The 16,528-nt window shown below is 37.5% G+C and overlaps 1 protein-coding gene across 23 annotated transcripts in view; it reads right to left on the minus strand.

Annotated features, from left to right (window-relative positions):
• LOC138811691 (RNA binding protein fox-1 homolog 2) overlaps positions 1–16,528 on the minus strand; it is a 245,889-nt gene that overhangs the window by 64,974 nt on the left and 164,387 nt on the right. The window contains exon 1 of one of the 23 annotated variants that reach the window (XM_069999416.1): positions 6,958–7,209. The exons of 21 other annotated variants lie outside the window; for them this stretch is intronic. In XM_069999416.1, the coding sequence (XP_069855517.1) occupies positions 6,958–6,984 (27 nt within the window). In that variant the 5' untranslated portion in view covers positions 6,985–7,209. Of the gene's footprint in view, positions 1–6,629; positions 6,654–6,957; positions 7,210–16,528 lie in introns of those variants that run through there. One more of the 23 variants, XM_069999418.1, reaches the window with a different exon arrangement.

The raw sequence follows: 16,528 nt of genomic DNA on the forward strand, positions 1-16,528 counted from the left end.
AGAGTACAGGCATGAGCCACTGCCCTGGCTTACTTCTATTGTAAATAGAAAATATGACTAGGTTTTTTTTTTTTTAACCATTATTACTGATCTAAAGGTAAAAGGCTCTATAAAAGATTCTATCTAAAAAGTATCTAATATGATCTTCACACCTGTAATCCTAGCTACTCAGGAGACTGAGATCTGAGAATCAGGATCATGGTTCCAAGCAGGAAACTCCATGAGACTCTTTTAGCACCCTACTCCCAGGCCAGCCACTGCCCACCCTCTGCAAACAAAACAAAACAAAACCCAGAAGTAGGGTTATGACTCAAGTGGTAGAAAGCTAGCCTTGAGCAAAAAAGCTCAGGAACAGCATCCAGGCCCTGAGTTCAAGCTCCAGGAGTGGCACCAAGCAAGCAAGCAAGCAATGAAATTAAAGTATTTGTAAAAAGTTAAAAACTACATTTGTAGTGACAGTAATAACCTTTGAGGAATTATGGCAAGACTCAAGGGTTAGAAGACAGGTTCTTGCAAGTAAGTTGATGGCATACTTTATAATAGAACAAAAAAATAATACTCTTAGTTAAGTGATAAAGGCAATATTCCTTCATATTTGAAGTTGTAAATTGCTGACAATATTGTATGAGATCAACAAGCTATATAAAACTGAGTAAATTGTACAAGACACTATGTTGAAAATGAACTTTAAAACTTGGGGAGGGAGGAGTTGGGGAGGTGGGGAGGGAAGGGATGGTAGGGGAAAAACAAAGGAGGGGGTAACAATGCTTGATAGGAAAAGTACTTATTACCTTACTCATATAACTGTAACCCCCTCTGTACAGTATCGTTACAATAAAAATATATATTTAAAAAACTGAGTAAAGCCAAACATGTTTTCATAAAAAAACTTACAGTAAAGACACTTATAATTGATATTTTATGTAGTAAGCATAAATGGTAAATGATTCATATAGATAAATTCAATTATTCTAAAACAGTAAAGCTTCTGGAAAGCATCTTCACATCTATGAAGTAGGAAAACTAAACAAATATAAAAGAAGATGTATTTGGTTTTTATGTAGATTAAGCCCTTCTATGTGATTCCAGATGAGAGGATGGACAGCGAGAAAGCAGTAATAGAAACAGATTTCAGCCACCATAAGAAAAAAGTTTCTACTTTTTAGCAAGAATAATGGAACTACTTGCTACTTATGAGGCTGGTAATCTAATGAAAGAACACATCAATGTGGAATTGAATGACTGCAGGTTTGGAATTTATCCCTGTACCCAGGGTAACTGGTTGTCTGATCTCTATAGTCTCAAACAAAAGAAGGGGATGCATACCTGAAATACACATCTTTCATATACTGGCAAGCAATATCTAATATGGATATCATCATTACATTTGAAATTAGGTATGTATGCAATACACTCGTCCCTCACTATATCACAGTTAAAAAAAAACAAATATAGTGATCCCTCACCTACTGGGTGAGTTAGGTTCCAGAGACCCCTGCAATAGGTGAAAACCCACTAAGTAGCTATAAATGAACTGTGATATAGTGAGGAATGACTATCTAATGTTGCTACTTAGAGGATTTTCACCTATCTTGGGGGAGGGTCCTCTGGAATATAACTCCTGCGGTAGGTGAGAGATCACTGCTTGTACTGGTGCAAAATAGGTATGCAAAACCAAAAAGTTGTTTCATTGACAGTCACTGTTAGTGGTGATTAATAGGGATGCTATATAAGCTCCCCAGGTTTAAATCCTGATATTGCTGAGAACAGAACAGTCTGATAACACACATACAGAAATGGAGTACACTAGTCACTGTTTAAGACAGCAGTAATACAAGCTCCCTGACCTCACTGAGGTGCTAGGGAGGAGGTGGGGGGAATAGACAATAAACAAACCAACAATTATATAACAAGCTACGATAAAAGGTAAAATTAGTGACGAGTAAAGGAAAATGAGAGTGGGGGTAGGAGTGGTGAAGTGAAGGACTGCTAGTTTAGGAAGGATAATCAAGGAAGGACTCTCCTTTGAGAACAAATGTGTGGGTAGAACAAGCCACCCAGATTCTGTGGGAAGAGCATGACAGGCAGAAGAAAAGAAAAAAAAATGAAAAGGGCAAAGGAGAGAGGAAAGGCTTAAAGTAGGAAAACAAAAGGAATTTCAGGGGACCAGCAAGGAGGTCAGTGTCACTGCAGTGAAACATGGGTGACAAGAGATAAGGTTGGACATACAAGCGCTTGACACTCAGGTAGACACAGAAGTTTGTTTTCAATGGAAAGGAAACAACCGTTAAGATTTATGCACAAGATTGACAAAATTAATCTTAAATGAATCACCCTGGAAATGTTTTAAGTGAGTCACTCTGGAAATGACCTCTAAGGAATCACTTGATTCCATACTTACCTGAATTTAATCATTCTAAGAGGAAAATGTAAACAGCAAGCTATGTAAGGGCAGGCCAGGTATTGATGGGAGCCCAATAACAAAAGACTACAGTAGAGCAGACTACCTGTGATTGGCAGAGTTCACAGAAGAAACGTGTAGAGGAGATTTGGTAGGAGTTTTGGAATGTTGTGAATGGGGGAAGGGGAGTAGGGTGACAAATCACAACTCTAGCAGGAAACACTGGAGGATACCAATATTGTCAGATCTCAGAGAGAAGAGGCAGGTAGAAAGACTAGGTGGGCACAGGGATTTTATCGTCAGTATGACTGCTCCCTGGGGGGCAATCTGACTGTCACAAATAGGTGTCTGTGAAACAAGGAAAACATTATGTGACAAGAAGTTAACATTTAGACCTTCCATAAACCTGCAGTCAAGAGAGATGAAATTGTTCCTAAGTAGACACTTACATAGATAGATGTGTTTGGTTATTTTTTCAGGGAAGAACAGAAAGGTGAAAGAACAAAACCAGGAATTTTTGCCATTGTAGGATGAAGACTATTGTTACTTTTCAGCATGGAGATGTCCTCTGTAGAAATACAATCTTCAATAGTATTTTGTCAAACACTAAGCTTACCCAATCTCAACTGCAAACCCAAGAGAAAGATGAAAGAAAAGTAAGACAGAAGTGTAAAGAAAAAAAAAGTGTAAGTGTATGACTGAAACAAATTACCACATAATGAATCAAATTGCTCATTTTTAATAAAAGATCTATTTATGGAATTCTGGGTATCTTTTCAGGAAAGCTAAGCAATTTTAAAAATGGCATTTTTTTTTTTAAAGAGTCAATAGGGCTCTGGCAAGGAAATGGTTAACCTGAAGATATGAAGCAATGTAGAAGAATTCAGAAGCAACCAAATCACTGGAAAAAGTGAGGGTTTTTTTGTTCATTATAAAGGGACATAAATTTAGCCTCCAACCCACAATCCCCTCCTATCCCCTAACTTCCCCAGAATCCTGCACAGCCCATAGAAGGTGGAAAGTGTGCCAAAACAAACAGTGTGAGCTCTGCTCTGTGGATGGAGGGTGGAACAAGGTCTGGGTGGAAAGGAGTGTGACTGGCAGGCAAACGAATGGAACCACTTTAGAGCAAGGCCACAAAATGGAGACTAAATAATCCGCTGATTTCCAGACTTCACGGAAAATGGTTATGCTTAGGGAAATCACACAAGAGATTCCCAACTCATTTCAGAAAGCAAAAACAGAAAGGATGGGAGAAAATGAAACAAAGCAAACATACCTGCTCTTTTATCTGTCTTTAATTTAATCATAAAATACCCCCCTCCCTCTTCTCTTCTCCCAACAACCCTGGAACAGAACAGCAAACTGGCAGCAGCTCAGGTGAAAGACTTCAGCCTCCCAGCTACAAAGGGGGAGATAGCAGACAATGGAACTGGTGATTCATTACAAAAGAATACACTCCACAGCGGCCTGCTGCCACATGGACTCACAGCACTATTTAAAGGAACAGCACTCCCTTTCCAAACTCCCTTTTCTTAACACCTTCCCTCCTCTGGATTCTGATGGAAAACAGATTTTGAAGAAAATGCCAGCAAAGCACTTAGCTGTCCAAGAAAGGGAGGGCTCTGTCTGTGCTTCGTAGGAGCTGGCAATGTTATGCCATTGTAGAGCACAAAAATCTGCATTCACATCCCTACTGTAACATCTTTCCTCTTTACCTAAAGCAGTTTACCTCAACAATAAATAGTATAACCAAGTTTGTGTCATTTTTCTTAAATTAGGGGAAAAAATAATTTTTTCAATTTTATTTTTTCTCATTTGGTTCTTGTATGATTTTTTTTTTCTAACAAAAACAACAACTCTACTTTGTTATTTTCATACACGGGAAACACAGTATTCCTGAGCCTGTAAACCAAATTAAGATGGGACATCAATAAAAAATTCCTGCAACTACACACATGAATAAAAGATCAAAAGTTATTCTTTAGAATATCACATAAGCATTTCTGGTTACCAGATTAAGTTTGTCATCAAATGGCCAAGCACTTCTTATTTTTGGTAAATGACGGGGAAATTTGCTAATTACAAGAAAAAAGCTCATCTAAAGCTACAGCATATTTAATAGCTGAGCATCCTCTGGCCAAATACCAATGTGGAACTAATAATGGACGATGAGAGTATCATCACCAGAAAAGCCTTCCTCTACAAACTGAGTGATGGAAATAGCAGATGTGGAAAAGGACTAGTGTGAAGATGCAAAGAACCTAGATTGTATCATAATGAAGCATATCTGTATATCTCTCATAATATTCTAGTCAGGATACTACATCCTGAAATAAAACCATTTAACTTTGATAGTCCAGCCCTAGCCAGCATAGACAGTTTATATTGAAAAAGCTATGGACAGATTTTATTATCAAGTGTTTGGATTGGGTATCTGGCCTAAAAACAGAAAGCAAAAAATGGAACAAACACTATATAACACAACTGAACAGAAACCTAAATGATACAAAAGGACAGGTAATAATTGGCCCAGCCAGTTATTTCTTTGACTGTGTTTTCTAGATTACTAATAACTGTATACTGTATTACCACAGAAAATGTATATATCAAAACAAATATGCTGGAATACTGATAATTCACAATTCTTTTTTTAACTACCAGCTGTATATTTTTTCAGCATGGGCAAAATGAGTTATTTCTTTCCTTTGGCATTCAGTACCTTCTGAGAAAATTCAATAATTTAAACTTAATTATTAGAATTCTTAACCACCAAAATATGCCCACTAATTTCTTCTACTTCATTCTTAACATTATAGTTTCCTTTAATACTGACAACTAAGGCCAAATTAAATATACATGAGCATTACATTTAGGATATATATACTTCAGCTCTCCTATAAACTAAAGGGCAATGTTCCATGAGACAGCAGAAAACTGAGTACAAAAATTCCTGGTTTAGATAACTCTCACTGGTTTAAAAGTACATATAGTGAAAACTCAAATATGTGAAGAGCCTTCAGTAAGAGCTCAGAAGGGAGCTGTTACCCTCTAATATTGTCAGTTAATGAAAATTGAATGAGAGCCCCAAGGCTCAGCAAGTAAAATCTCCAAACCAAGGAAGAGAATCAGAAATAAATAGGTAGATTTTATCCTTTGTGGAAATTTAAAAAAAGGAAACAATATTTCAAGAGACTCCCTAAGAGGTTAAGAAAGCATATGAGAACTATTTTAATAGTTTCAAGGATTTCTTGCTCATCTCTAAACTCTGAATTGGTGAAAAAATACTTCAGGAGGATTTATTCTTTGAAAATTCCTCTGAATCAGGATAGGCGTGTTTCTCTATAGGTTCCTCTCCAGCCACATACTACTGCGGGTTATTATATAACATTTTAACTGACCAGGATTCCAGTTTTGAAGATGAAGCATCTTTCCTGATAACTAGCTGCCTCTCTCACCCTCTGGCGGTGACTTGGAGAGGAAAAAAAAAAGGAGATTCAAAAAAGGGCACCCTCCTTAAAAGGAAAGCACTGTCCAGAGATGCAATTTCCCCAGTCCGAATAAAAGCCTAGAGTAAGACCCATTGAGAGCAAAGGGCTTGAATGTTCCAGCATGTAAATTATTCCCTCAGGATCAATTCCAGCCTCCTCACTCCTTCTCAACCTATATATAAAGAAAAAAAGTGTAAAGGAGCACACAGAAGGGTGAAATAGCCCTACCAGGGAATCTGTGTAGGAGCCTTCACCTTTCTATTAGTCAGGAATGACTTGCTAAAATACAGAGTAGACATTGCCTGACACACTACAGAGGGAGAGAGGGGAGGGGCGAAAGAGGTAGGGGAAGAGAGAGATCTTCCATTTCCTACTCCCTCTCCTTCCAGTGTCTTTTAAAGCTGGGTAATTGTCATTTATACATCCAGGTTTGTTCCCCTGTCAGGAGAGCTCTACCTGCCTAGGCTACCTGCCTCTACCTGGATGCTCCTATGGGTGCCTACCAAAAGCATTCTTTGCCCAGTAACAAAGCCATGGAAATGCAGTATTTTTCTCCCTAACCTTCAATAAGCCCTTTGCAGAGAAGGCAGCAAAACTGCAATTCCATAGCCAATCCTGAGAAGCCATAGTGAATCAGGAATCAGATTTCCCTATAACACACATTCTTTTGCAATTCTTAAAAGGAAGTCATTCCCTCTCCCCCCCCCCTTTTTTTTTTTGGCAGTCTCTCTTCCTACCTCTGCAGTCTTTCTCTCCCTCCCTCTTCTCAGAACCAAGACAAAGAGGTAGACAAATCCCCACCGGGTCTTCCTGAGCTACAGCTGCACAGTACAGGAAACAGGAATCTGCTATGGAGCTGGGGGGGGGGGGGCCGGGGGGAGGATGGATACACAGCACACACATACGCGCTCGCAGACACAGACTAACACTTCAGCTGATAACAATACATCTGGCCTTTTAAGAAAACAACGCTAGTTAAAACTCTGCTGGCTATACTCTACCCCTAAACCTCCACTCAGATCCCAGAGACAGAAAAGAAACATGCCGAGGAAGCTCAGATCTTACCTGAGTTACCATTTTCTTTTTCTCCATAAACCAAACGGAACAGATGAGCAACCGTTCAAAGCTGCCTTGCTGGGGCACACCTCCACGGCTCTCTTTTACACCCCTCCCCCCCGGCTAGCTAAAGGTGAGAAATTGACGGTCCTTTGCACCGTTTTCTTTCTTTTTCCTTTCTAGTGTTTCTTTCTTTCTTTTCTCTTCCTCTCTGGCAGTCTCTCCCCCTCCTCCTTTCTCCAGCTCCCTCCCATATCTCAGGCAGATGGCTGAAGGAAGCCCCACCCCTGAATGCCTAAGGTAATTAATCAGAGCAGAGCCCCACCTCTTCCTCCTCCCCCACCCCCAGCTCCTCCCAGCAGGCTGACAGCTCCCAACTCCAGAAGCCAGACTGCTGGAGAGTGGCAGATTGGTGTGTGCTGTGCCACGCATGTGTGTGTTTGCGTGTGTGTCTCTGTGTCTGTGTGTGCACATGTGTAGAGGGGTACGGGAGTGTCTGTAGGGGGAAAGAAGAGCAGATTGAGGAAGGGGCAGTTGCCATGTGCTGGCATATTTTAAGGATGTGATGGTAACATTAATTACACGGCACTGGAAGCATTCCTTGTAATTTACAGCTAATACAAAGTTAAGAGATTATGGCCATAATAATAAATAAGCGCTGATAAAAAATTATCTTTAACAGTCTTTCACCCATGTGCAGTTTAAAAATGCAGCAGATTAAATGAAAGGTGTGATTCAAAAAGCTGTTCAGTGAGTGCTAACAGAAAGGTTTTCAAGGACAGGAATATGCAAGGGTCTGCTCCTATTAGAAGGCCGAATCAGCCTAATGAGGGCACAGGACTAAAAGAGAGAAGGAACACAATTTATTAAGTAACTATTTTTTTCTGCTGTGAAAACCCTGGGGATTCTGAAAAAGGTGTCATTACACAGATGACCGCTGAAGAAACTTAAGGTATATACAAAACTGCTTAAAACTTCAGCTTCATTAAATATTTTAGTTCCTGGCCTCTGTGTTTCAGCCTCCAGTGACAGAAACAAGTCCTTTCTTATGTATACACTGGCACCGGTGTCATTACTGTAAACAGTAACTGTTACTATAGAGGGCTATAAATACAGAGTGTGTAACAGAATATTTATTAAACACAAGAGCTTTTTTTTTTTTAAGTTCTCTTATTAAAAATGTGGTTCAGTCCCAAAGTTCTGGTCTGATTCTGTACTTTACAAGTGATCTTGGGAATGTCTTTGATTTCTGAATATAAATTTAATAATCTCCCTTCTTTTCCTATTTAAGACTCCAATGAAATTATATGTTTGATGAGTTTATAATTTTTGCAATTTTCTCAAAAATATTCTGATGAGCTTTTTAAATATTCTGATGAAAATATGTATTATGCTAATACCTCCCATAGACTGACTATGCAAAGATAAAAAGTATTAATATTATGCTAACAGCTCCCATAGACTATCTATGCAAAGATAAAAATGATTAAGTTGTTTTAAAAATAAATACACAAAAAACTATAACTGAAAATCAGTAGCCACAATTAGAACCCAGTTCTTTGAGGGCTGTGATGGCATGTAGAATCAGTCTTTTTATTATGCACAGATAACAATGTTGGCTGGTATTTGAACAAATGCACCATCATTATGTTCTCCTCTAAATTTATAATCTTTTTTGGGGGGGAGTGGGCAGTAGTCAAATTTGAACTCGGATTCTAGCATGCCCCTGGCTTGCTTACTCAGCTGGCACTCTATTACTTGAGCCATGCCTCCAGCCATGCTTTTTGCTGGTTATTTTGGAGATAAGAGTATAGTGAATTTTTTCTGCCCAGGTTGGCTTCCAACTGCAATTTTCTGGATCTAGGCCACCTGAGCAGTTAGGATTACAGGCATGAGCCACTAGCGCCTGGCTAGCTTTGGCTAACTACAGAGTTTCAAGTCAGCCTGGCATACATATTGATACCCTGTCTCAAAAATCAAAACAAGAACCAGGCTTTGCACATGCTTGTAATCCCAGTGCTTGGGAAACTGGACAAAACAGTACAGAGTTCCAGGCCATATTGAGACACATAGTGAATTTCAGACCAGAGCTACATGGCAAAGAAACAAAATGAACAAACAACCAAAAAAAAAAAAAAAAAAAGATGAGTTTAAGAGATATTAGTATACATAAAACTATTTTCAGGGGAAAAAAAAAACCTATAAATCTTACTCATGGCATAAATTTGCTTTCACTTCTAATTCAATAGACCTGTACATCAATGTATTCCATTCATCAAACCCACTAGGCCACTGTATTTTATTAGTCAAGCACCAAGTTACCTTGATACTTGGGGGTGAGTGAGGCCTCCAGATATCATGGCAAGAGACAGAGTCTCGAGGGGATTTGATTTTTTTAAATTTATTTTTATATATATTTTTTATTGTAGAAATATTGTACAGAGGGGTTACAGTTACATGAGTGGGGTGTGCTTTTTAATATAAGGCAAAAGAAGGATTCTCACTCTTCTGTATAACTACTATAAGCCAATAAAAAAAAAAGTCTAGGACTGGGTAGGATAAACATATCATTGGGTTTTGGATTATTGCTTCATTTTATACTTAGGACCAATATTTTACATTGAAAATAACAAGTACATTTTTATGCCTTTAATATATATTTTCAATATGTTTATATTGTACTATGAATAATAAACATTCATTTCCATAAGAAAAAGATGGCCTATTAAAAAATGAACTATTTTTATAAACACCAAGTAACAAGGTCCATAATGAGCACCAGACAATATTTTGAAGTGTGTCCTGACTTTAAACTCTGGCATTACAGAGGACAGTTTGCTCCCAGGTGTCCCCAAGAGAGAAGAGCAACTGAACAGCCTGAGTCTGACCCTGCGAAACAACTGTACCCTGGTGGCTGAATGTCCCCAGTAATGTACCAAGAGAAACTTCTTTCAGGGTCTCTCCTTTCCTCCCTTCCCTTCCCTTCCTCTTTTAGTCTCTCCTTCCTTTCCTTCCCTTTTCTCCAATTTCCGTTACTATGTTTGGTTCCTCAGGTTTGGGCCACACAGGACTTGCCTTTCTAGTGGGAGAGGTGGGATACCTAGATCCATCCAAGGCTGTTTCCAAAGGGCAAAAGCCCATTCCTCACACCAGAACCTGGGACTGTGATCAGAAATGACAATGATTTCCAGGTGGGCCAAACCCACGTTTGTCCTCCACAATTGCCAAAAAGTTCATTTTACCTGGTTGGATCAGGTTTACACAGTTGAGTCCAAAAGGCTTTGCAAAAGTTTTTGGATTTATTGACAGGTGCTATGCTGTTTTGTCTATCTAAATATTTTAATTTTCAGGACATAAATGAAGGAAAGGGGCATTTTCTGCTAGTTATTTTCCTCAGTGTTTCATGTAACCTTTTAGAATCCCAGATTCCTTTCCCAGACTACTTAACTGAAATTTGTCTTATTGAGTTACCAAAGACCTCCAAATGGTAGCTAAATTCAATGGTCATTTTATATATTTGATTTATCTGTGGCATTTGCTAGCCTCTCTTTTAGGGAACTCTCAGTGTTAAGCTTCAAATGATAGTCTTTACTGATTTTTTTCTTTCTCTGTTCACTCCATTCTCCATCTTCCCTTACTTCCTCCTCTTCCTCCTTCTGAATGTTGGTAATGTATGAGGTGCCATTGTTACAACTCTTTTTATTGCATCCCTTAAGTTTTCCACCCAACGTATACAGTAGCACACACAAATGTGTGTGTGTGTGTGTGTGTGTGTGTGTGTGTGTGTGTGTGTGTGTGTGTGTGTGTGTGAAATGAAAAGGATTCATAGTATCCAGCTGGTTCTTAGAGGGGTCCAAACCACACAGGCAAGCAGCAGCACCACATTCAAACTCACAAGTAATGGGTTCCTCATTCTTTCTCAACACTCTATCAAGTCAGAAACAAGTCCTATGATTTCTCTGGATCTGCTCTATCTTTCCATATCTATAACCATAGATTTAGTCTGAGTTCTTTACCCTGTATAGTTCCTTGTTGATTCTTGTCTCCAGTCTCTCTTCTCATGCAAGTTTCTTGCTATTGCCAGTGATCTTTGTGAGCACAAAATTGACCATTACAATTCCTGGTTAATATCCTCAACTGCTTCCCACACCTTAGAAGGAGGAAAAGCCCTAACTCTTGAACAAGAAGGTAAAACAATCTGTTTCAGAGTATCTGTCACACTGACAGACTGTAATTACTCTTCAACAGAACCATGTTTCCGTAGTGCCTTCAGTATAGTCTGCTATAAGCTGTCCTCTAAAGCCTTAGGTCCTCTAACTCAAAAAAACTTTTCCTGACCTTAATGGCTCCCATGTCTGAGTTAGGCATCTCTTATTTGTGTGCATAATTTATTTACCTTAGCAAGCAATACACAGGACAGAACCTTTGGAATTATTATTTCTGCATAAATGACTAGTTTCTGAGCATTCTGAGGGTAGAAATCATGTTATGTCATACCCAGTTCTGAACCTAGTGCTTGAATACACCATAAGTGAAAAACATGTTGTCTGAGATGAGTAACAATGCTTTGTTCTCTATCTCTAGACATTATTAGGCATACATGAATATAAGAATGCAGAATGCCTAAGTAGTTTTTATCAAGATACTATAAAGCACTCTTCCTTTTATGAACAAAGTTATACATTTACTTCAGTATCTTCTAGAAAGCTGAAGTGCATATAAAAAGATAAAATTGGAGAAAGGCTTAATTTTCAACTTTATTAGAATAGTTCAGATTCTAGACAGACTAATACACACTAATTAAAAAATCACTTCAATGCTTTTGCTCTTCATAATTTTATAGTTGTGACTCAACTTCCTCACCTTCCACCCACATGTCAGCAATGCTATAAAAGCAGATCCAAGAGTCCCTTGTAGAGGCAGGGCTCACTCATACTTTCCCAGGCTGCCTATCTCACCCAAGTGAAAAGGGACAGCATTTCCTGTGCTAATAAAAACTTGGTAGCATAAATCTCTTCATAACATGCCTCCATACAATAATGCTAATAAAGTCTAAGTAACAATGTACACTTTCCAGAGGAGATTATATATGGCCCTGTCCCCAAGAAGCATCTCTAAACTGTACTACTTGTAATATCATTTGCCCCAACATTCTCTTTTAATAGAAGTAAAGCTAAATAAGAGCTAATGCTACTGCAGCTTCTTTTTCTCTGGTTTAGGCAGGGTTCACTTATACAGATGACCTATTCCTTTCCCAGAAAAAAGGGTGAGAGTAGATTTAAAAATCAGCTTTTAAACCTTGCATGTTTCTTTCTCTTGCTCTCTTTCTTGCCCCCTCCCTCTTTCTCTCTCTCTCCTCATGTTTACTTCTGGTTTCCCAAAATCTAACATTTAGAACAAGATCAAAAGTAATAAATACTAATAGTGGAGAAATCAAAAATATTATTTGATTAAATATTATTTGATTAAAGCCAGCTTTAGATTACTCAAGTTTCTAGACAAATACTAAAAGGATATGATATGGACAAATGTGTCAAAACTGGATTATTTTAAAAAATGAGTTGGGTGGTGATGGCTTACATCTGTAATCATGGTTACTTAGGAGGCTGAGAGTTAGAGGATTGCAGTTTGAAACCAGTTCAGGCTAAAATTTTTGTAAGATTCTCTTCTCTCCTATAGATGGTATAGTGGCATGCACCTGTCATTCCAAGATATACTGGAGGTTAAGATTGGGAGAACTACAGATCCAGACTTGGGTAGAAAAGTCTTTAAGGCTCCATTTCTATGGAAGGAACCTGGGTGTCTGTAATTCTAGCAATGATGGGAAGCCTAAAGCATATGGATGGTAGCTCAAATGTTCACCTGGGTGGGAAGAGAGACTCTACCTTAAAAATAATGAACAAAAAACAGGGCTGGAGGCATGGCTCAAGCGGTAGAGTATTAGCCTAGTGAGCACAAGGTCCTGAATTCACATCCCAGTGCTGTTGGAAAAGAGCCTGGCCTGTAATATCAGCATACTCGGGAGAACCTGGCCTGTAATACCAGCATACTCAGGAGAACCAAGGCTGAAGAAGGAGAAGGAGAAGGAGGATAGAGAAGGATAAGGAAGGGGAGGGGATAAGAGATGATTAATCGTGAAGGGCTAAGGTGTGGGTCAAGTTATAGAGAGCCCATCTAGTAAGTACAAGGCTGAGTTCAAACCTGAGTACCCCAACAAAAACAAGTAACTTGTAAAAACTAAACTGTTCAGCAAAGGAAGGGGTGACACTGTCTAATAAAAAATATACTCTTTACCTGACTTATGTGACTGTAACCTCCCTGTAATCACCTAAATGTGTTATTATAAATAGTGACAATAATAAATTAAAATAAAACTAAACTGTGATATTTTTCTAATACCATGTTTGTTATTACTGGATACTTTTCTGGCTTGCTCTTCACTGTGTCTTTGTCCCTGGCATAGTACCTGGTACATGGAAGGTGCTTTAAAAATGTGGAATAATAAAATATTTCAAAATGAGAAATTAAAGCCATAGACACATAGAAAATAAAGCCATATGTATATATCTATCTTGAGACCACCTCCCCCTGAAGAACTTAATGGCATTTTCTCCAGCATTTTGCTAAGCATACCTCAGTACCTTTTAGAAAAGAAATTTGTCTCAATCTTCCAGAAACCTAATCTCTGGAAGCAGTCCTTAGCTGTCCTAAACCCTCAAATCAGTACACTTAGTTACATCTCCAAATTTTAGACCCCATTCATCTTTCTCCAACTGCCCCAATGTCCTGTGGGGGACAGGTTAAAGAGTCTTAGTGTGATAATAAACAATACCTCTAATTTGCAACAATAGTTAAATTTTATTCAGGTAGTCAGGAATAATATGTTTAATCTAAGTATCTGTTAAGAAACATTTTCTCAAATATTTTTCCTAGACAGGGAGAGTATACTTGATGCCTTTTAAATTATGCCTAACTGGCCCCTATATGCCCATATTTTAAACAAATTTGGTCTAGATTGGGTTCTGCAAAGAGTATAACTAATAAATCCCAATGACAACTCTTAAAGCAGATGTAATTTTAATAACAGTAAGGAAAATGAAAGGTCAAGTACATGGAATACTTTATTGGCTTGTTGAAAACAACTCACTTTGTTTTGTTATCTCAACACTAATAATTCTAGAAATACTCAATAAAACATAGGTGCAAATCCTCTAGTGCTCTTCAAGCATTTCCAATTGCATAATTCATTGGTGGTGTATAACCTCGAGTATTGTGTAACATATATAAGAATATACTTATGTGTAACATATATGTATAATGCATAATGTATATTCTTATTATGTCTATATACTATATAGTCTTATATGTGTACATATGTTCTTGTATATACTTATTCTGGGTAATAAGTATACTTGTATATTTAGTTATAACTATAAAGTTAAAAAGATCATTTTATAATCACAGATAAAATAGTTATATTAGTAAATAACCATCTATTACTCATTTACAAGTTCACTGAAAGTAAACTGAAACTAACAGAATAAATAAGGTTATAAAATATATTTGGATTCTTCAATTTGAAGTTGTTTTCAGTTTTTAGGACTAGGGGAGTAACTCAAGGGGTATAGCACCTTCTTCCTAGCAAATGCAAGGTCCTGAGTTCAAACACAGTACCATCACCAATAAACAAAAAAAAACTAAAATTATTTTTAATCCCATTAATTTGTTGATGTAGTAGAATAAGGAATATGCCCTTCAACTTTCAATATTCCATTTCTCTTCCTTTATTTCTAAGTTACCTTAATTTCAGATAGAATAAATCTACTAAAATGGCCCAAAGCCAGCAAAGTATAGTTTCAAACTGAGTATTATTACATTTTCTCAGTAGTAAATCTTAATGGCTAGTGGATTTTGGATGGCCAATTCATCTTATTATGAGTGAATGAATGAAATCTCACTGCAAAAGACTTTATCAAACCATCTCATGATTTCTGAACAGTAATTCCTTTGTTGCTAGATGTGCTGGAGATGAAACCCAGGGCCTCATGCATGCTAGCTAAGCACTGAGCTCTCTTTGAACTCTCTTTAATCTTCTCTGCACTTTTTAAAGGAGAGTGATAGATTTTTCTATCTGAAAAAATTCATTTATAATACTGTAGTTATTTTTTCACAAGTCCTCCAATATTTCAGTTTTCTTAGGATACTTACTTTTTCAACTTTTCCCTTGGACAATTTTATGTGTGTTACAGGTAGCTAGGCTGGGTTTCAGAAACTTAACTTTTCACAGATGTTTCTTGTCAAAAGTCTTCCAATACTTACTTGTAACAAAGATTTGTTTCTAATCTAGTCTCCATACTTTTAGCCTTAAGCTGTCAAAAAGACTAATCTACTATCTTATGTCAGCAAAGAAATAGTCCCTAAATAAAATCCACAAATATATCAAAATCTTATCATGGATGGGTGAGAATGACAGAAGGGGTGATATTGATCAAGATGCATTGTACTCATAACTTGAGAAGTGAATTAAAACCTCTTTGTACAACTATATAAAGATAATGAAAAAAACCTTATTATAGTAAATGTAATAAACACAATTTGAATAATAAAAATAATAAAAAAATTGGATAGATAGTTCATATACAACCCAAGTGTTAGAATATACAGAAACACACAACTGCAAACCCTCCCACTGGATTCCAGTCCTGGTAGCTTGAATGAGAATTGTGAGTTTATTCTGGAGATTTTATCCAACAGGTCCAGTTCAAAATACATTGGTTCGGTCTCTAGGCTCCATATTACTAATAAGATGTACTCATTTGTCATTTCTTTTAACTTTATACTTTCTTATTCAACCTGCAACTTAGAAGCAACTTACTAGAAAAATAGCCACTTGAAAGAAAAAAGACTAATGAAGGATCATGGAGCATACACACAAAAAACTGAGAGATCAATTGGTATTTATAATCCAGAATTGTATGAATTTTTATTTTCCTACTGTAGGTTTCAGCACATTCAATTAATATTTCAAAGAACTGACCACTTCATATTGTTGGACAATGAAGTTATGTGGGCAGAAATATGGGGGTGATTACCAAAACTGGAACCAGAATCCAAGACCCTTCTGCCTACTTACTATATTGCTATTAATTTAAAGGCAAATGGGTACTCTGAAATGTACTTGATAATGGCCTAACAGTGGGTTCTGGGCTTCAACAAGTTGATAATTAAAATATTACTAATTCCATCCCCAAATAATGTGTTAGACTAAAAATAGTCTAAAATAGTCTAAGCATGGGAAAAATGATCTTTATCATATATTACCTTTCTGAAAAATATGGCAACATTTGTAAACTATGATTTGTGCCTGTCATCTGACCCTAAAGAGACCAAAAATTTACTATAACATGGTGGCTTTATTATGTTACATTTATATTGCCCAGCCCATCCTGCTTAACACACACACACACACACACACACACACACACCACACACGCGCGCGCGCGTACACACACACACACGCACGCACACACACCCTCTGAAGTTTCAAAACTTTAGACTGAAAACTAACCATTTGTTGGTT

Source organism: Dipodomys merriami, unplaced genomic scaffold (assembly GCF_024711535.1).
Source record: "Dipodomys merriami isolate MVZ:Mamm:240054 unplaced genomic scaffold, mDipMer1.0.p SCAF_55, whole genome shotgun sequence".
NCBI lineage: Eukaryota > Metazoa > Chordata > Mammalia > Rodentia > Heteromyidae > Dipodomys > Dipodomys merriami.